This window comes from Piliocolobus tephrosceles, chromosome 5 (assembly GCF_002776525.5).
Source record: "Piliocolobus tephrosceles isolate RC106 chromosome 5, ASM277652v3, whole genome shotgun sequence".
NCBI lineage: Eukaryota > Metazoa > Chordata > Mammalia > Primates > Cercopithecidae > Piliocolobus > Piliocolobus tephrosceles.
Window position 1 is genome coordinate 165,392,321 of NC_045438.1, and position 20,357 is coordinate 165,412,677.

Below are 20,357 nucleotides of genomic sequence, written 5' to 3' on the forward strand. Positions count from 1 at the left end.
CAGGGGAGGGTCACCCAGGCGGTCAGCTCTGAAAGGTGCAGTGGGGATGTGAGACGGGAACGGGATGACAGTGGTCCTTGTTGCTGTTACAGGCAGCTCTGCATCCCCCGGTGATAACAGACCCTGATGCTGGCCCCGGGCAGGCAGGGAGGCGATGAGGAGCTCTGCATGACGCTGGCATTGGAGCAGCAGTCTGTGACTAAAGCCAATCGAAAGGAAGGGTGGGGAAAACATGCCGTTTCCCCTGCCTGGGGCGTGTTGTTAGCATCTGGGAGTCGGACTGAGTTAGGTGCTAGCAGCTACGGATTTTGACACGAACTAAAGTCATATGTTTGTATTCCATAGACCAGCAGTAAGATCTCCCTGTCCCACAGATGCCCTAACATTACATCCAGTGTTACCACCTGGGAAGGGAAATAAACATAGGCAATCATCTGTTATCAACGGTGGAAGCCAGTGTCTCGTGTGCTTTCAATATAAAACAAACTCAGGACTTGGCATTGAAACCAGGCTCCACAACCTGCTGCTGTGTGACACTGGCAAGTCACTTGACCTCCTTGTGCCTCCTTTTTCCTGATTCATCAAATAGGGCTACTAACAGTTCACAGCTCACAGCATCCTGGTGAGGATTTGAGGACACACCACAGTGCCCAAACCAGAATCAATGCTCAGTGAGTGGTGGGCCTTGATATTAGTGGTGTAGTAGTGATGAATGACATTTTCATTAATGTTGAATAAAAAAAAACTTATAACGCAGACCCTCTGGACAACGTATCAGAAAAAAAGGGAAGGTAGGGAAATGGAGTGAAATGAAGTGAAACAAAACAAAGGCCACTATAGAAAGGCCAGGTCTTAGCCTACCCAGCCACCGGGTTACGGGCGTGGAGTGGGAGCGAGGAGGAGAAGCGGGCTCCATGTGGCCGGCCGACCCGAGGGGGACAGGAGAAGCAGAGCAGAGAGCTCAGTGTGGTTCTGCTGGGACCACGTGCCCCAGGATACAGGCCCGTCGTATTGGCATGGTATTAAAGCACAGATGGTGAACTGCATGGTCACCTAGGCCTGAGGACTATGAGTCCACCCACCTGTAATTAGGACGAAGAACATCCTGCACTTTGGCCAGATTAGCAGCTCACGGTCACTGAGTAAAGAAAGGGCTGGTGTCAGGAAAGGGTGCGCAGAGGCAAGCCTGGGTAGGGATGAGGCAGCCCTCTTCCCGCACATGCAGGTTGCTTTTATGAAGGCTTGGGAACCTCATCATTCTGGATATGTGGTTTTGTCTGGAAAGTGGTCACACGCCCCTTATCCCCTGCCTTGCACTCACATGGTGGCCTCATGAGAACAGTGCTCTCATTCTCCCACCCATTCCCCGTCCTCAAGCAGGGTTGGAAAACAGAAACGATCTGAACCAGTCAGATCCCATGCTTGGAAATTCTGGATCTAGGGGATCCAGTCTCTGGCATGCAGTGAGAGAGAAGAGAGCCAAGAGGCAGAAAAGAGCAGATGGAAATCCGAGGATGAGCGCAGCTACAGCTCTGCCCGTGGGATCCAGGAGGCCCAAGCGACCACAGCCCTTATAATAGATGCCCCTTTCTTTCTAGTTGGACAGGAATTTCTGTCAACCCAACAGTACCCTCAAATCTCATGTGTGTACTCTGCTGCCAGGCTTACACAGTCACAGCCATGCCTGCACATCTTCCTTGCAGTGGCGGGAAGCGGCCTGATGAGTTAGCACTCCTGGAGGCCATTTTATGGGGCCAGTTCACTCTGCAGTGGCATCACCTCCTTCTGAACAAATACAGGAAGGTGGCTGGGTTGGGGGTGAAGCAACCACTGAGAGGATAGAAAGCAGAGATGTTCCTCTTAATGATCAGGATATTTAAGGCAGGCTATTTAAAGAGATGCATTTGGCCTGATTTACCCTGATAAACATTTGTGCAGAGAAATGTGGTTCTCAAGTAGCCCCAGAATGTTTCAGGGCAGGAACTGGAAGAGAAGGGCAGCAACATGACTGGCAGGTTTCAGATGATTCTTGGACAACTGGGCTAATGGAAAGATCCTTCATTCCTATCTACATGGCAGTCGGGATTTGGAGTGAGTGATATTGGCTACATGGATATCTTTGCCCCATTAGGTAAAGTGTTAAAAGTAGTGCTACAACTAGGTAAAGTGTTTAAAGTAATGTTGTAACTAGGTGAAGTGTTGTAACTAGGTGCTGTAACGAGGTTATAATATTTGCTCAGTAAGTGTGCAACTGTGCTAAAAGCATCAATGCCACTTCTAGAAGCAGCACAAAACTCAATATTCAGAAAGAGTTTGTACGTAAGATGAATCTGATTCAATATATTAATTGGAGAAAAACAAACCTGAAATATCACTAGGTCAGCCTCCCGAACCTTTTTCTGCTCATCAGTGATGTCGCCAGCCAGAGACCTTTGCTTGTAGGCTTCGTAGGTTTCCATTCCATAATTGAAAACCTCAGGATTAGAAAGAGCAGCTGTGGGGGAAGAGGCCAAACATTCTCACTCCTAGGTGGGCATCCACAGCCCGTCCCAACCATCCCAGTAGCACTGTGTATACTGGACTCCTCAGAGCAAGTCAAAGACTTGCTGCAACCTGACCAGAAGCTGCACCCCGGGTCCAAGCTACGGAAAGAGAAGCAGTCTGGGAGGGCCACTGATTGAGCTCTTCCTACCTAGCAGGCGCTGTGCTCTACACACATCACCTTTCTTCATAACAACTGGTGAAACTGGTATATCTCTCAATTTACCAGAGAGCAAACTGAGACCTAAGAGAGGCTGGATGTCTTGTTCAATGCCAAACAGGCCTAAAAAAATAAACTCTACACTTTAATTTCATGCTCACCTCCACATTTTTTAGTATTTGTGTCTCAATTTACATATTTTATATTGTATATCTCTAACTCTTAACAGGTCACCGTAGTGATTATTGTTTTTGATAGCTTTGTCTGTTAGACTTAATACTAGTAATGAGTGGATTGCACACAACCTACTAGCATTCGAGTGTTCTGTGTACTTACTTACTTTTACCAGTGGGTATTACATCTTCAAATGTTTTCTTTTTGCACATTAGTGTTTTTCTTTCATATTGAATTCCCTTTAGCATTTCTTATAAGGTGGGTCTGTGGTGGTGAATTCTCTCTGTTTTTCTTTGTTTGGGAAAGACTTTCTCTCTCTTTCAGAGTTGAAGGCTAGATTTTCTGGGTACAGTATTCTTGGTTGACAGTTTTGTTCTTTCGGCACTTTGAAAATGTCCCACTCCCTCCTGGCCTGTATGTTTTCTGTTGAGAAGTCTGTTGCCAGATGAACTGGAGCTCCTTTATATGTTATTTGCTTTTAGGATCCTCTTTTTGTTCTTGACCTTTGAGAGTTTAATGATTATATGCCTTGGGGTAGTCCTATTTGAGTCAAATCTGCTTATTCTATGACCAGGATATTTGTCTCTTTCTCAAGTTTTGGAAAATTTTCTGTTATTATTTCTTTGAATAAGCTTGCTATGCCTTGCTCTTGCTCAGCTCCCTCTTAGGCACCCATCATTCTTAGATTTGGTCTTTTGAGGTAATTTTCTATATATATATATATATATATTTTTTTTTTTTTTTTTGAGACGGAGTCTCGCTCTGCTGCCCAGGCTGGAGTGCAGTGGCCGAATCTCAGCTCACTGCAAGCTCCGACTCCCAGGTTCACACCATTCTCCTACCTCAGCCTCCCGAGGAGCTGGGACTACAGGCGCCCGCCACGTCGCCCGGCTAGTTTTTTGTATTTTTAGTAGAGACAGGGTTTCGCCATGTTAGCCAGGATGGTCTTATCTCCTGACCTCGTGATCCGCCCGTCTCGGCCTCCCAAAGTTCTGGGATTACAGGCTTGAGCCACCGCACCCAGCCTCAATTTTCTATATTTTATAGGAAATCTCCATACCTTTTTCTTTTTACTGCTCTGTGTATTTTCAAATCGCCTGTCTTTGAGCTCACTGATTTTTTCTTCTGCTTCATCCATTCTGCTGTTGAGAGCCTCTAATGAATTTTTCAGCAAATGTATTTCTAGTTCCAAGATTTCTGTCTGATTTTTTAAAAATTATTTCAATCTTTTTGTTAAATTTAGCTGATACATTTCTGAATTGCTTTTCTCTGTCATCTTGAAGATTACTGAATTTCCTTAGAAGTGCTATTTTGAATTCTTGGTCAGAGAGCCCAAACGGTGCCATCTCGTTAGATTCAGTCACTGGTTCCTTGCTTTGTCTATGTGGAGAGGTTATGCCTCCCTGTTTACTGTCATTTCTTGTGGATAACATCTATTTATTTCAGTCTTCTATGTCTGACTTGTTTTCATTTTTATTACATATATTTGCTTAGAAAGTCTTTGCAATTTTCTCATTAAATTTCTTTTTTTTTTTTCCTCTACTAAGTCACTGCCTCCTTTTTGGCACTAGATGGTGGTTTATGCCTGGGTTTGCCTCAGTTCTAGTAACTGTTCTGAGTAATGCCAGTCCTGAATACGAGAGGCTCCAAAGGGGATAGCATGGTAGTGTGGGAAGGCTGGCTAGCAGTTCATGCCCAGGGAACCTGTTGAATGTACCTCCACAGTGTGGTGCTGCTGAACAGCCACTCTGGTTTGGCATCTCCTTTGGCTAATTTACAGATCAGAGTTTCCAGGGCTGGAGACGATACTCCCATCTCCCTTCTTTGTCTCTGGCTGTTGTCAGGGATATTTCTTCCTTTAGGCACTCCTGATGTTTCCCGTGGGTTGAGGCCGGAACAGGTCTCCTTCCTGCCTGTTTCTGGGAATCCCAGAAAATTGGGAAGCTGATTGTCCACCTTGATCTCTTTTTCCAGTGTAGAGCCTCTGATGTGGGAGGAGATTTCCCACACAGTTGGTGCTGGGTAGTTTGTGAGGAGGGGTGTTGTGGATATGATAGTCCAATCTCTTACTGCCTGCTTGCAGTTTTTTCACTTATGTGGTCTTGGGTACTACTTCATCCTCATACTTGACTTCTGGGATATTGCTGGTGATCATCTCAGTGCTATCTATTTGTTTTTGGAAAGTGAAGCTAGCTTGCTTCTATAATGCCATTTTGCAGCTCGAAGTCAACATAAAGTAAAAAACATAAAGATGGTTTTTACAGATAGAGCATTTATCCCATGACTCACCAGTGATATCTTTCCTTGTGGCCCTCGGCTCAAAGTTCATGGCGTATAAATCAGACACTGTGACCGTGCAGCCCTGCCTGCTCAGTTCATCTACAGCCACATTCTTCAAGGATCCGTTGAAAGACCTGGGCTCCTCGTGCGCATAGACAATGAGTACTTTCTTACCTAAATCAGGATAAGAAACAGTTCCTCTTGAAGAACAACCTCTCTCTGTTAAATTCAGTGGAGACTAAGATGCAAATTGAACATTTAGGTGTGTCATAGTAATTGAAGCTAAGAAATAGCAAATTTTCTTTTCTTTCTCTCTCGCTTTTTTTTTTTTTTTTTTTTTTTTGAGACAGTCTCGCTCTATCACCCAGGCTGGAAATGCAGTGGCATGATCTCAGCTCATTGCAATCTCCGCCTCCCAGGTTCAAGCAATTCTCATGCCTCAGTCTCCTGATTAGCTGGGACTACAGGTGTGTGCCACTACGCCCAGCTAATTTTTTGTATTTTTAGTGGAGATGGGGTGTTGTGATGTTGGCCAGGGTGGTCTTGAACTCCTGGCCTCAAGTGATCCACCCGCCTTGGCCTCCCAAAGTACTGGGATTAGAGGCATGAGCCACCGCACTTGGCCAGAAACACTAAACTTTCTTTTCTTTTTTTTTTTTTTTTGAAACAGAGTTTCGCTCTTGTTGCCCAGGCTGAAGTGAAATGGCATGATCTCAGCTCACTGCAATCTCTGCCTCTCAGGTTCAAGCAATTCTCCTACCTCAGCCTACCGAGTAGCTGGGATTACAGGCATGCACCACCAAGCCCGGGTAATTTTTTGTATTTTTAGTAGAGACAGTTTCTCCATGTTGGTCAGGTTGGTCTCGAACTCCCAACCTCAGGTGATCTGCCCACCTCGGCCTCCCAAAGTGCTGGGATTACAGGCATGAGCCCCTGCACCTGGCCCCAGAAATACCAAACTTCCTAATAGGTAGCAGTTTTAAAGTAATGGGCATTTAAAAAATCCAGTTATTCATAGCTCAACATCACTTGAGATTACTAATATACAGAAATACAATGGGTCAAATTATATCTCCTCAAAATAACCACCACTAAATCTTTTAAAAGACCAACTTAATTTGATTGTGCTCTATAAGAAGGTTTAGACCAGCTCCCTAACATCAAAATAAAGAACTGCTGGAATTAATCTTCCATGCTAACCCTGCATTTACACATATCAGCTACAGGCACCTTTCAGTGTGGCACGGTTCTGCTTCCATCTTCCCCGGTCCATCAAAATCTGACACTTAAACAAAACATGAGGAATCAGACCCGCCAGTCTGGCGGGAAGGCAGGGCCACATGGAGCCCATCTTTCAGTGGTGATGCTGATAACAAAGAGGACTCTAGGAATAGAATCAGGCCTTCCCAGCACTGGCTGTATCGTTCCCACCAATACTGCTTCTGGAGCAGTATTTTCCTCATTGGAAAGAGTCTCCAGGATTACAGACTGACTTCCTCTGGGAGGCAGCCTGGTGATTTGCTTAATTAAATTTACCCTGGTAACCTTTAAGAGGATGTTAAACTCTTGATTTAATTTTTTCATAATGAGATTTAAGGAGAAAATACACATATCAGTTTGAAGCAACGGGTTTCAGGGCACTGAGCTGACGACAAAGGTCAAATTCCGTAAGTTAGATCAATGGTTAACATTTTAATTTCACTTTCTCAGACTCTTATTTCAATAAAGGAACTATACTTAGGGGCTTCACAGGAGAATAGATGCAAATGAAATACCTACACCAGTGGTTCTCAACTGGGGGCAGTGCTGTGCCTGCCAGGGGACATTTCGCAATGCCTGGAGACATTTGGTTTGTCACAGTTAGTGGGGAAGGGGTGCTATTGGCATCTGGTGGGCAGAGGCCAGGGATGGTGCTAAACATGGTGCACAGGATAATCCCCCAAAACACAGGATTATCTGGCCCAAAATGTCAGTAGTGCCAAGGTCGAAAATCCTAATCTACACTATAATGTATAGTATAAGGTGAATCTGTGTGTTCTAACACGAAAGGCTCTCCATGTTACATTGTTAGGTGAAATAAAAAAGTTGCAAGATTGTGTGTTTGTGTATATGTGCATGATAAGCAGTTGCAAAAGTAAAGATAGAATCCTACTGAATTTTTACCCAGGGTGCCTCCTGGGGTTCATTCACTTGAGCCCCTGCTATGGCCTAGGGATAATTTCAGGGCCTAGAGGCATAGCAAAGACAGGATAGGCAGGGCCTCACTTTTGAGGAACTTACATTCTGAAGGGAGTCGAAAGGAACAATAAAACAAGCGAGAAAATAGAAAACAAAATAATTCCAGATAGTTTATACACTTCCATGTGGCTTGGATTTTTCATGACAATGTATTCAGTTTCTGATTAAGAGTCTAACTCCTACCTGGAAGGTTAGTGTGGGAGGGTCACTTAAGCTCAGGAGTTTGAGACCAGCCTGGGCAATACAACAAAATCCCGTCTCAAAAAAAAAAAAAAGTCTTACTCCACAACAGTGACTCATTACCTGCCATGGCGTAAGAAGACGGATTCTTTCTCTCTGATTTGGTGGGTGGCTGGGGCTTTCACGTACAGTCTCTCTTCCACGAGCCCAGCAATCTGAAAGACAAAACGAATCCAGGGGAGGTGGGGAGAGGCACAGGTGAGGCCGGCTGTACCACATCTAGGCGTCACTGCTGCTTCCTGACAGACACGCAAACACATCAGAGAAAGACCTCTCGAGAGAGGCCAGGAATCTTCTGGAGATTTAGGACTCAGACGACAAGCCATGCAGGATGTCAGAACCCACTTTTTTTCTTTTTTGAGAGGACTCAGAAACTTCCATCCAGACAGTCATACAGCAAAGGGCCTAGGAAATGAGCCACGATAGGAAACAGGAGTTGAGCCTCCTTGGCCTTCCTGCCTTGCCCGATTTTCCCCTTCAGATCGAGCAGAAGGACGCGGGTCAGTGAACCGCCACACGGGTGACCTGCACTCCTCGGCTGGTGCCATGGGTGGCCTGCACTCCTCGGCTGGTGCCGGGCACTGGTGGGTCAGCAATGGCAACTGTTGGCCCTTCCCCTCACTTGAAAATAATGGGAGTTGGCTTAGACCCAGGCTCTAACCAGAAGCCTCAGAGATTCTCCAGGGATGCAGCGGAGGCCAGAGGAGACCCCCACGTCGGACAGACTTGGTGCAATTTCCAGCTCTGCCCGTTGCAGCTGTGGGCCCTGCAGCACATCCTTCCACCCCTCTGTGCCTCAACCTCCTCATCAGCAAAGTCACAGCATGGCCCAGAAGAGTGAGCGAGAGACAGCTGCAATGTGCGGTGGCTGGCACACAATGGGGCTATGAAAAAAGTGAGTTCTCCCCAGGGGGGCCTTTGGCCTCGCCCCCTCCAGGCCATCTCTGAAATTCTGGCTTTCTTCTGGGAGAGACAAGGAGCCTCCAACAAATCCACTCTCCCTACCAGAAAAAACAGCTCAGATAAAACTTAACAACAAAAAAGCAAACAACTCAATGCAAAAATGGGCAGAGGGCTTGCACAGACCTTTCTCCAAAGAAGATGTATGAGTGGCCAGTAAGCCATGAAAAGATGCTTAGCATCACTAATCATTAGGGAAATGCAAATCAAAACCACAATGAGATCCCATCTCACGCCCGTTAGAAAGGCTACTACTACCAAAAAAACAGAAAATAGCATGTGTGGGTGAGGAGGCAGAGAAATTGGAACCCTGTGCACCGCTGGGGAAAGGTCGAGTGCTGAAGCTGCTGTGCAGGTGCTGTGCCCCCAAAAACTACAATTAGAAAATTAGAATTAACATGTGACTCAGCAATTCCATTTGTTACTCTGAACCCAAAAAACTGAAAACAGGGTCTTGAAAACCACTTGCCCACCCATGTTCAAAGCAGCATATTCCACAACAGCTAAAACATGAAAGCAACCCGAGTGTCTATCAGGACATGAATGAAAACAGCCAGAAAACTCTACCCTTAAAAGTGGTTAAAATGGCCGGGCGCGGTGGCTCAAGCCTGTAATCCCAGCAGTTTGGGAGGCCGAGACGGGCGGATCACGAGGTCAGGAGATCGAGACCATCCTGGCTAACACTGTGAAACCCCATCTCTACTAAAAAAAAAATACAAAAAACTAGCCGGGCGAGGTGGCGGGCGCCTGTAGTCCCAGCTACTCCGGAGGCTGAGGCAGGAGAATGGCGTAAATCTGGGAGGCGGAGCTTGCAGTGAGCTGAGATTCTTCGGCCACTGCACTCCAGCCTGGGTGACAGAGCAAGACTCCGTCTCAAAAAAAAAAAAAAAAAAAAAAAGTGGTTAAAATGAGGTCAGGCACCATGACTCACACCTGTAATCCCAGCACTTTGGGAGGCCGAGGCAGGTGGATTACCTGAGGTCAGGAGTTCGAGACCAGCCTGGCCAACATGGCGAAACCCTGTCTCTACCAAAAATACAAAAATTAGCTGGGCGTGGCGGTGTGCACCTGCGATCCCAGCTACTCAGAAAGCTGAGACAGAGCGAGACTCTATCAAAAAAAAAAAAAAAAAGCAGTTAAAATGGTAAATTTTATGTGAGATGTTCTTTATCACAGTAGGAAAATATGGGATAAAAAAAAACCAAACAATGCAGAGAGTGTGACTAGGGCTTAGCGTGAGGACATGCATCCCGCGTGTTGTGTCCAAACGACAATGTGAACCTATCAGTGTGTCTTCACAGCAAAACAAGAAGCACAGAGACACACAGAAGTGGTGCTTGTCCACACCAGGACTAGAATCTTGAGCACGGCCTGAATGAGCATCTTCCAGGGCCTGCTCTCTACCTCCAGCTATCCGGGAGCCCAGGCATAGGGCTGGGGTGTGCAGAATACTGCAAGAAGTGAGGTGGGTGCAGAGGAGTGGGCTCCACCCAGGCCAGGTGCCCTGTGGACAGAAAGGAAAAGAAGTTACATCATTGTGGCTGAAGCTGAGTTGGGGGCAGGCATGGGACTTCACAGAGTGGGGCACTGCCACCCCAGAAGGAGTCAGACAGCTCTGACCACTCCAAATACCCAAAGGTGAGTTCAAACCCTTCCCCGTTCTCTTGACTTCACTGGACAGCTGGGAACCTGCATCTTTGGTGGCTGAACATCGTCACTCTGGTTCCCTAAGGACAGACCCTGAATTGATTCCAGGAATCCATGCGTCCGGAGAGACACTACACTTTCTAGCCTGCCTTGCAGTGGAGACGGCCAGTGAGGTGTCCGCAGAAGTGACAGCAGGGCTTCCAGGAAACAGCCTCAAGAAGCTAACTCAGCTGGGGCTAGGAGGTGCGGGAGCTAGTTCCTCTGGCTTTGTCCCTGGCTCTCTTCCCCGCTGGACTGTGGGTCGTCCTGGGGATGGAAGCTATGCACCAAGGACAGGGAGCAGAAATATCAAAGAAATCTGGATTCCTGAGGCTCTCTTGGGGCTGCAAGACGGTGGTGGTTTGCCAACTGCAGATATTTGTGTTCATGTATTTTCCAGGCAGAAACATTTACAATGGCACTGAGTCTGTAGGGAGGGTTACGGCCTGTCAGTCTGAAACTGCATAAGGGCTCCAGGCACAGGCTTTGTGTCCAAGCACCTTGGTGTGTTTAAGGCACATCACAGCACCGGAGAATGTGGGAGAGGTCACATTCATCCATTCCAAGTGCAGGGAGGTTCCTATCCTGACACCAGCAACACTTACAAGAATGAACTTAAAGCTGGGCAGTGAGGAAGGAAAGGAAAAAGAAAGTTTATGAATACAGGTGGTGTTGTTTGAACCGGTCAGTTGCACTGTAAATCACAATAAAATATTACTAAAACAGAAGAGCTGGCCTCCCTGAGGATGAGGCCTTTGGGTCTCTAGGCATTTGCCAGCTCTCCTAGCCTAGGGGCAGGGGCACCTGCACAGCCCTCTGCTTTCCCTAGAATTACCAGCAGCGAGCACATGTCAGGGAGAGACATAGTTGTCTTAGCACTGAGGCTGAAACCCTGGATGTTCTTGGGAGGGCACCGATTGTGAAGAACAAGCTACTTGTCTAGTCCCTGGAGGTCACTCCTTAAAGCCTCCCGATGAGGCAAGTTTATAAGATCCACGCTCCCCAAGCCGGCAGTGACACCCACGCTTGGCAGTGAGAAGTAGGCTGTAACTTAAGTAGGGCTGTGAGCCAAAACGGCGGGTCGGGAAAGGGATTATCTTAAAGGAAAACGAGAGGAGAGTGAATGACCTCATCATTAGCTGGGAGGCTCAGGAGTGCCCTGGTAGACAGTCACTGCCTGGAGGTGACTTTGTAGAAAGCAAACTTTGGCTGTCACAGCGCATAGGGAGGCCTGGCACAGCCTAGGGAAGCAGAAGTCTGGTCGGTGAGGCCGAGGAGGAGGGCCCTTCTTCTGACCCCACGGGCGTGGCTTGGCCAGGAAGCTCAGGCTTGCTTCTCCCCACTGCTTGGCCACCTTCTCAGTTCACTCTCAATCTATTGGGAACCTAGAGGGAAGCCGGCTGCCCATGGCGCACACCGTGGAGGAACCCTGAGGCCAGCGGAGTGCAGGTCTAAGGTGGGGCAGGTGCCCTTAGGTTAAAAATAGGGGGAAAATCTTCTTTTTTCTTTTTTGAGACGGAGTCTCGCTCTGTCGCCCAGGTTGTAGCGCAGTGGCCGGATCTCAGCTCACTGCAAGCTCCGCCTCCCGGGTTCCCACCATTCTCCTGCCTCAGCCTCCCGAGTAGCTGGGACTACAGGCGCCGCCACCTCGCCCGGCTAGTTTTTTGTATTTTTAGTAGAGACGGGGTTTCACCGTGTTAGCCAGGATGGTCTCGATCTCCTGACCTCGTGATCCCCCCGCCTCCGCCTCCCAAAGTGCTGGGATTACAGGCGTGAGCCACCGCGCCCGACCAAAACCAGGGGAAGAATCTTAAGCACTTTTACGGACAGGCCCCCAGGAGGGTTGAAGGTCAAGGTGGAGGCGAAACTAAGATTGGAAGGTGAGCGGGAGCGGCGAGGGACAGCATTAGGAGATATACCTAATGTAAATGACGAGTTGATGGGTGCAGCACACCAACATGGCGCATGGTTACATATGTAACAAACCTGCACGTTGTACACATGTACCCTAGAACTTAAAGTATAATAATAATTTTTAAAAATAGCTATGATTGTTTAAAGAAAAAAAAAGATTGGAAGGTGAGTATGGAGCCCGGAGTCACGGAGGTTCCCGAGCGGGGGTAATGGTTTCTGAGAAGCTCCAGGCTCTTCACGAGTTCTGTGAAAGCCGCTGGAGTTGACTCCGTTACTAGCAGTGAGAGGGACACAGCTCCTAACCCACACACGTTCGTTCAGCTGGACCCCTCCTGGCAGGAGGGCTCATCTCCGGGCAGGTGCTGGGGCCACAAGAGAGATACGAATGGACTTTGTACTCTTCGGGGAGGGCAAGCGGCGGGGGGGGGGGGGGGGGGGGGGCCGGCAAGAAACAATAAAGCGGGCAAAGAAAGCACCACAAAATTCCAGGTGGCGGTAAGTACCAGAACCACGGTACCTAATAGTGACAAGCAAATAAAGTACTCTAGCTGATCAAACAGCAGGGGAATGTTTGCTATTTTACATAAGTGCTCCAGGAAGGTGCCTCAGAGCAGGGACACCGAATGGTGACGTAGAACCTCCGGGGAGGCTGCAGGGGGGAACTGCCCCTCCCAAGTCCTCCGGTCCCCGGTAGGGCGCTCACCCTCAGGCCAGAGCAGGCCGGGGTAGGAGCCGCAGGACTGGAATCTGCGCCTCTGCGAGGACAGCTCTCGGAGATGCGCCAGGTTCCAGCTACAGGGCCGCGTTCCGCAGACGCCGGGCAGGCAAGAGCGCTGCGGCTCCGCCCGCGGGGACCAGTAGCCCGCACCGATCCAAGCAACCCAGGACCAGCGCCGCAGGACTGCAGGACTGCTTCCGCAGCTCGCGGGCCACACGCAGGCCCCGCCCATGCCGAGGCCGCACCCCGCCCCTGAGCCCCGCCCACACCCCGCCTCCGGCCCCAAGCTCCGCCCACGCCACACCGCTGCAGTCCGCCCCCGGTCTCGTCCAGCCCTTCCGGGTTGGGGAGGACCCTGCTGGGTGTCGAGAAGGTGGAAACTGGACCCACAGGAATGGATCGCAGAGGCCGGGCGCCGTGGCTCAAGCCTGTAATCCCGGAGGCCGAGACGGGCGGATCACCCGAGGTCAGGGGTTCGAGACCAGCCTGGCCAACACAGTGAAACCCCGTCTCTACTAAAAATACCAAAATTAGTCTGGGAGTGGTGGCGGGCGCCTGTAGCCCCAGCTACTCGGGAGGCCGAGGCAGGAGAATTGCTTGAACCCAGGAGGCGGAGGTTGCAGTGAACCGAGATGGCGCCATTACACTTCAGCCTGGAGTGCAGTGAGACTCACCTCAAAAAAAAAAAAAAATTTGGAGTGCTGGGATGCTGATGCTGTGCGGGGAGGAGGGACGCCCCTCCCCTGTGCCTCCTCTCCCCATCCCTGGCAGATATCCAGGTTACAGAATGAGAGTCTGTGGTGCGACAAAATGAATGAGCCACTGGCACTCCGCACCCATCAGCCTGCTAGATCTCCCGGGGAGTTATGCTGGGGAGAGAAACCAATCCCAGAGATCACAGATGGATGATCAATTTCTCCAAAGAACAGAGGAGAGAAATGCAGGACTCCTTAGCGGTGCCCAGGAGTTAGGAAGGCGGGTGGGTGTGGCTATAAAAAGGCAACCCAAGGGGTGCCTGTGAAGGAAATCTGCGTCCCGCGGAATGCAACACGCCGTTGGGATACCAGACCGTCCTTTGTGAGATGCCACCATTGTGGGAAACCGGATAAAGGGTGCATGGCTCCACAGAAAAAGTTCAATTAAAGGAAAATGGTTTAAGGACAAGGAAATACCTAGAAAATGGAAAGTCTTGGAACCAGAGCCAATGGGGGGTTGGGGGGGGCGGTGCTGGTGAACAGTTTGGGCCGATTGTTTTTTTTTCTAGAGCTTGCTGGCTTCTGCCACCTCATTTGGCAGTCACTTGCCACTGTGACCTCCCCAAGGCCCCTTTCCAAACTCCAAACTCTATACCTTGATTTCTGGTGTCTCTACAGATAGAGACCAGAAACATTGATGTCCCACTCTAACAACAGAGCAGAAGGAAGGTTTCCCCTGTGTTTAGAATGTTCCTAACGAAAACAAATGCAACTGTTGATTGCACTTCCTGAGGGTCGTTGGGACTTTCCCTCTCATATACTTATTGGTTCATTCATTCGTTCATTTTGCTTTAACTCACAGTGGCCCTCCCCATCCTAAGGTGCAGTGCTGGCATTGATTGGTCTATGTATTGATGATGTCTTCAGAGGTGAGAATGTGCCCTCTCTCTGAGATGCCCTTTTGCCCCTAAGCTCCCCAGCGGGGAACAGGCTGCCTTGTCTCGTGAGTCTAGATCCTGGGAGCAGCTTTCATTTAGGAATGACACAGCAGGTCCTGGGAGCATTGGCGCCTGCGCGCCCATCTGTGACGCAACATCACCACCTTGTGGCAGCGAGGAGATATCACAACGTGGACTGAGCAAGTTGCTCCCTGCTTGGGGTTGAAAGCTGGACTGGCCTAGTTCCCTGGGTCTTTTGAATCGTGTAAGTTGAACGGTGGTAGATTCCAGGACAGTTCAGGAGGAGCCCATCCTCAAAAGGAAAATAACAGAACTTCCTGCTAATCTGGTATTGGAGCTGAGCAACTACTGCAAACAAATGAGATGTGACCATAATTGCATCCTGAGTTTGAGGAGGAGGTCATGCTACTAAAACGAGACAAAATCAGCTCCAACGACAAACATCATATCTGGGGTTTCCAGATTCTCACTTTTCATGTAATCCCCAGCCTTAGTGGAATGCAAGAGTCGGAGCTGGCATTCTGGGGAGGGAGGCAGCTGAGGCAGGTACACATCTCTTCTCCCCAAAGTCCCAGATTTCTAATTCTGGATAAAATGGACCATGATGGTGCTAAGGTAAGGCTAAACTAGCTGAGCCACCTCCTGAAGAGGTCATTGCTTTTGTTTTTATTTAATGAGATTTCTTTTCCTTCTGCTACCAGCATCCCCATTCCTTTGGAAAACTGCTTCTTCATAACAACATAAAGGTTTTTGGATTTTTTGTTTTGGTTTGTGGGTAGCAAAATCTGTATAACATGAAATTTACTATTTTCACCATTTTAAGTGTACAATTCAGTGGCATTAATTACCTTCAGAGTGCTGTGCAACCATTACAACTATTTATTTCCAAAACGTTGTCATCATCCCAAATAGAAACACTCGGGTCGGGCGCCATGGCTCATGCTTGTAATCCCAGCACTTTCAGAGGCAGAGGTGGGCAGATCACCTAAGGTCAAAAGTTTGAGACCAGCCTGGCCAACATGGTGAAACCCTGTCTCTACCAAAAATAAAAAAAATTTGCCAGGTGGTGTACACCTGTAATCCCAGCTACTCAGGAGGCTGAGGCAGGAGAATTGCTTGAACCCAGGAGGTGGAGGCTGCAGTGAGCTGAGATCGTGCCACTGCACTCCAGCCTGAACGGCAGAGACCCTGTCTCAAACAAAAACAAAAACAGGCCGGGCGCGGTGGCTACCGCCTGTAATCCCAGCACTTTGGGAGGCCGAGGAGGGCGGATCACGAGGTCAGGAGATCGAAACCATCCTGGCTAACATGGTGAAACCCTGTCTCTACTAAAAATACAAAAAAATTAGCTGGGTCTGGTGGTGGGTGCCTGTAATCCCAGCCACTCGGGAGGCTGAGGCAGGAGAATGGCGTGAACCCGGGAGGCAGAGCTTGCAGTGAGCGGAGATGGTGCCACCGCACTCCAGCCTGGGCGACAGAGCAAGACTCCGCCTCACAAAAAAACAAAAACAAAAACAAATAGAAACACTGCACTCATTGGATAATAAATCCCCATTCTGCCCTCCTTCCACTCCTGGTAGCCTCTAATCTACTTTCTGTCTCCATGAATTTGTCTATTGCATGTGTATTTCTTATAAGTGGAATCCTACAAGATGTGGCCTTTTCACTCAGCTTGTTTCCCTCAAAAACCTTGTTGCTGAGTTTCATCCCTGTTATAGCATGTATCAGAAGTTCATTCCTTTTTGTGGCTGAATAATAGAAAAATGTGTATACCACGTGGCCAACATGGGGAAACCCAATCTCTACTAAAAACACAAAAATTAGCCGGGTGTGGTGGTGGCACCTGTAATTCCAGCTACTCGGGAGGCTGAGGCAGGAGAAGTGCTTGAATTCGGGAGGCGGAGGTTGCAGTGAGCTGAGATCGTGTCATTGCACTCAAGCCTGGGCAACAAGAGAAAAAATCTGTCAAAAAAAAAAAAAAAAAAAAAAAAAAAGGAAAGAGAAAGGAAAGAAGGAAGGAAGGAAGGAGAGAAAGAAAAAAAGAAAGAAAGAAGCAATGAAGGAAGGAAGGAAAGAGGAAAGGAAAGAAAAAAAGAAGAAAGAAAGAAAGAAAGAAAGAAAGAAAGAAAGAAAGCAATGAAGGAAGGAAGGAGTATACCAGGCATTGTTTATCCATTTATCCACTCATCTGTTGTTTGACTATTGTGAATAATATTGCAATGGTTATTGGTGTACGAGTATCTGTTTCAGTCCCTGTGTTCAGTAATTTTGGTTATACACCTTGGAGTGGAATTGTTGGTATTACAACAATTCTATGGTCATTCTATGTTTAGCTTTCTGAGGAACAGCAAAATTCTTTTCCACAGTGTCTACACCATTTCACATTTCCACCAACAACGTACGCAGGTTCCAACTTCTCTACATTCTCACGCACATTTGTTATGTTTCTTTTATTCCCTGTGAATTATAGCCATCCTCGCTAGAGTGAAGTGGTATCTCATTGTGGTTTTGATTTGCATTTCCCTAAGGACTAATGACTTTGAGCATCTTTTCAGGTGCTTACTGGCCATTTGTATACCTTTCTTAGATAAATGTCTATTCAAGTCCTTTGCTGACCATTTAATTGGGTTGTTTGTCTATTTGTTGTTGAGTTGTAGGTTTTTTGTTTGTTTTTTGAGACAGTTTCACTCTTGTTGCCCAGGCTGGAGTGCAGTGGCATGATCTCGGCTCACTGCAACCTCCGCCTCCCGGGTTCAAGTGATTCTCGTGCCTCAGCGTCCCGAGTAGCTGGGATTACAGGAATGTGCCACCACATCTGGCTAATTTTGTATTTTTGTATTTTTTAGGGACAGGGTTTCTCCATGTTGGTCAGGCTGGTCTCAAACTCCCGACCTTAGGCGATCCACCCACCTCGGCCTCCCACCGCGCCCGGCTGAGTTGTAGGTGTTCTTTGTATATTCTGGATGTTATCAGATACAGGATTTGCAAATATTTTCTCCCATTCTGTAGGTTGTCTTTCACTTTCTTGAAAATGTCCTTTGATATAAAAGTTTCACATTTTTTATGAACACCAATTTACCTATTTTTTGTTGTTTCTTCCTGGGCTTTTAGTGTCTTGTCTAAGAACCCATTGCCAAACACAAGATCATGAGGATTTACTCTTACGTTCTCCTCGATATGACTTTAGTTGTTATATTTAGGTTGTGAATTATTTTTCACATATGCTGTGAAGTAGAGCCCAACTTTAGCCTTGCATGTGGAAATCCATTTCTCTCACAGCATATATTAAAGAAACTATTATTTCATCGATGAATGGACTTGGCACTCTTGTCAAAAATTCATTGGCCACAGAGGTATGGATTTATTGAGGATCCCTTGTACATCTCTTGCAGCTTTCAAGATTCTCCCTTTGTCTTATACAGGCATATCTGCCTTATTCTGCTTCTCTTTATAGTACTTCCACAGATGTTGCATTTTTTTTACAAATTGAAGGTCTGTGGCAATCCTGTGTTCAAGACTTGTAAACTCAAGTCTATCTATATGTGATCAATATTATTATCCATTATTATATTGTGAGTCCTCAGACAGGTTACATAATCTGTTGACACCTCTAGCATGGGGTGGTGACACATATAACAGATACTGACACCCTGTCTGTCACCGAACTGTGTGTGGATTGATCAAAGCAATCTTTGAGTGAGTCTAGTTTCCCCTCTGGTAAGAACTACCTAAATGGAGGAAAAATATCTTCTCAGCACTTACATTAACCTACATTTACATATAGTTGTCCCCCTGTATTTGTGTGTTCCATATCTGCTGATTTCTGTTGATGCAACCAACCTCCAATGGAATATATTTGGAAAAAAAAAAGCAAAACAACAATAGAAAAAGACAAAAAATACAGTGTAACAACTATTTATATAGCATTTACATTGTATTAGATGTATGAGATTACAATGGAATCTACAGATTATTTACAGAATATGGGAGGATGTGCAAAGGTTATGTGTCAACACTATGCCATTTTCTATCAGAGATTTGAGCATCTGTGGATTTTGATGTACGTGAGGGGTCCTGGTCCCAGTCCTCCATGAATACCCAGGATTGACTACATATTTTTGGATGTTAAACCACCTTGCAGAACTTAAAAAAAAGTTGTCAAGTAAACAATCTTCTGGTGAAATAGTCCATTTCAGTACCATCCTTCAAGTATTAGTTGTTTATCAGTCAGATTACTATTAAGGCTGACATAACTTTGATCAGACCATGTTTCTGAACAATTCATATGCCTAAACTGAACATTAGTTTCTCGTTCTCATGCAACACAGAACCTGTTTTTCTTTGCACATTGTCTGATTTTCATATGTGCTTGACACTTATAAGTTCCTATGGCTTTACTAGTGTGTAGGATTTTCAACTGTATCATAGGACTTGGGAATATGGAGAGAATGGCTGCGCCCAGTGGCTCACGCCTGTAATCCCAGCACTTTGGGAGGCCAAGGCGGGTGAATCACGCGGTCAGGAGATCTAGACTATCCTGGCTAACACAGTGAAACCCCTTCTCTACTAAAAATACAAAAAAAAATTAGTCAGGTGTTGTGTCGGGCGCCTGTAGTCTCAGCTACTGGGGAGGCTGAGGCAGGAGAATGGCATGAACCCGGGAAGTGAAGCTTGAAGTGAGCCGAGATCATGCCACTGCACTCCAGCCTGGGCCACAGAGTGAGATTCTGTCTCAAAAAAAAAAAAGAAAGAAAAGAAAATGAAGAGAATGGAAAATGTAAGAAGGAGTGTAGACACTAAAATCTTAGACTCAACACCCTTATAACACATGGCCTTCTTCTAAGGAGGGTAGGTTCCTGTCTTAGTCTGTTTTGTGTTGCTATAAAGGAATACCTGAGCCTAAGTAATTTATAAAGAAAAAAGGTTTATTTGGCTAACGGCTCTGAATGGTTGGAACGTTCAAGGTTGGGCATCTGCGTCTGGTGAGGGCCTCAGATGCAGATGCCCTACTCATGGTGGAAGGTGAAGGAGAACTGGAGTGTGCAGAGATGACCTGGCAAGACAGTAAGCAAGAGAGAAAGGAGGGAAGTCCAGGATTGTTTCTAACAGCCAGCTCTGGAAGAACTCACTCACCCCTGAGGGAGGGCACTCATCTATTCATAAGGATCTGGCCCTGCAACCTACTCACCTCCCATTAAGCCCCACTCCAACATTGCTGATCAAATTTCAGCTTGAGGTCAGGCTTGGTGGCGCTCACCTGTAGTCCCAGCTACTCCGGAGCTTAGGTGGGAGGATTGCTTGAGCCCAGGAGTTCAAGGCTACAGTGAGTCATGATCACACCACAGCACTCCGGCCTGGGTAACAGAGCAAGGCCCTGTCTCTATGAAAACAAGAAAAAAGATGAAACACATTTCAACATGAGGTTTGGAAGGAACAAACATCTAAATCACAGTAGTTCCTGACCTGAAGCTATTGTCATATTATTGATGTATATAATTTAGAAATATGTCATTAACAGCCAATACTTAGGTCTAGAAAACTCTTAAAGTGGCCAAAGCAAGTGCTTTGAAACCAAAGTGGCATTAAAAAAATAAAAAAATAAAATCTACTGGTTTTCTTAGTAAGTCTTGAAACAATGCACTATAGAGATCCTGTCTTATCTATATAGCTAGAGAGAATAACAAATTTTACTTTTATCACAAATAAATTTTGTCTTAATATGACTTTTATTTATATTTATCTTTTGATATTTCAAAAACACTATGTTATTCCATTGAATGACTTATAATTCT

The 20,357-nt window shown here is 46.9% G+C and overlaps 1 protein-coding gene across 3 annotated transcripts in view; it reads right to left on the bottom strand.

The window, feature by feature from the left end:
• The window catches only part of NQO2 (N-ribosyldihydronicotinamide:quinone reductase 2), a 24,347-nt gene extending 4,499 nt beyond the window's left edge, over window positions 1-19,848 (bottom strand). The window contains exons 1-5 of one of the 3 annotated variants that reach the window (XM_026456825.1): window positions 19,823-19,848; window positions 9,998-10,097; window positions 7,697-7,788; window positions 5,165-5,329; window positions 2,364-2,494 (exon numbers count right to left, since the gene is read on the bottom strand). In XM_026456825.1, the coding sequence (XP_026312610.1) occupies window positions 2,364-2,494; window positions 5,165-5,329; window positions 7,697-7,703 (303 nt within the window). In that variant the 5' untranslated portion in view covers window positions 7,704-7,788; window positions 9,998-10,097; window positions 19,823-19,848. Of the gene's footprint in view, window positions 1-2,363; window positions 2,495-5,164; window positions 5,330-7,696; window positions 7,789-9,940; window positions 11,442-19,822 lie in introns of those variants that run through there. The other 2 variants (XM_026456824.2, XM_026456826.1) reach the window with 2 other exon arrangements.
• Between the last annotated feature and the right edge of the window lie 509 nt (window positions 19,849-20,357).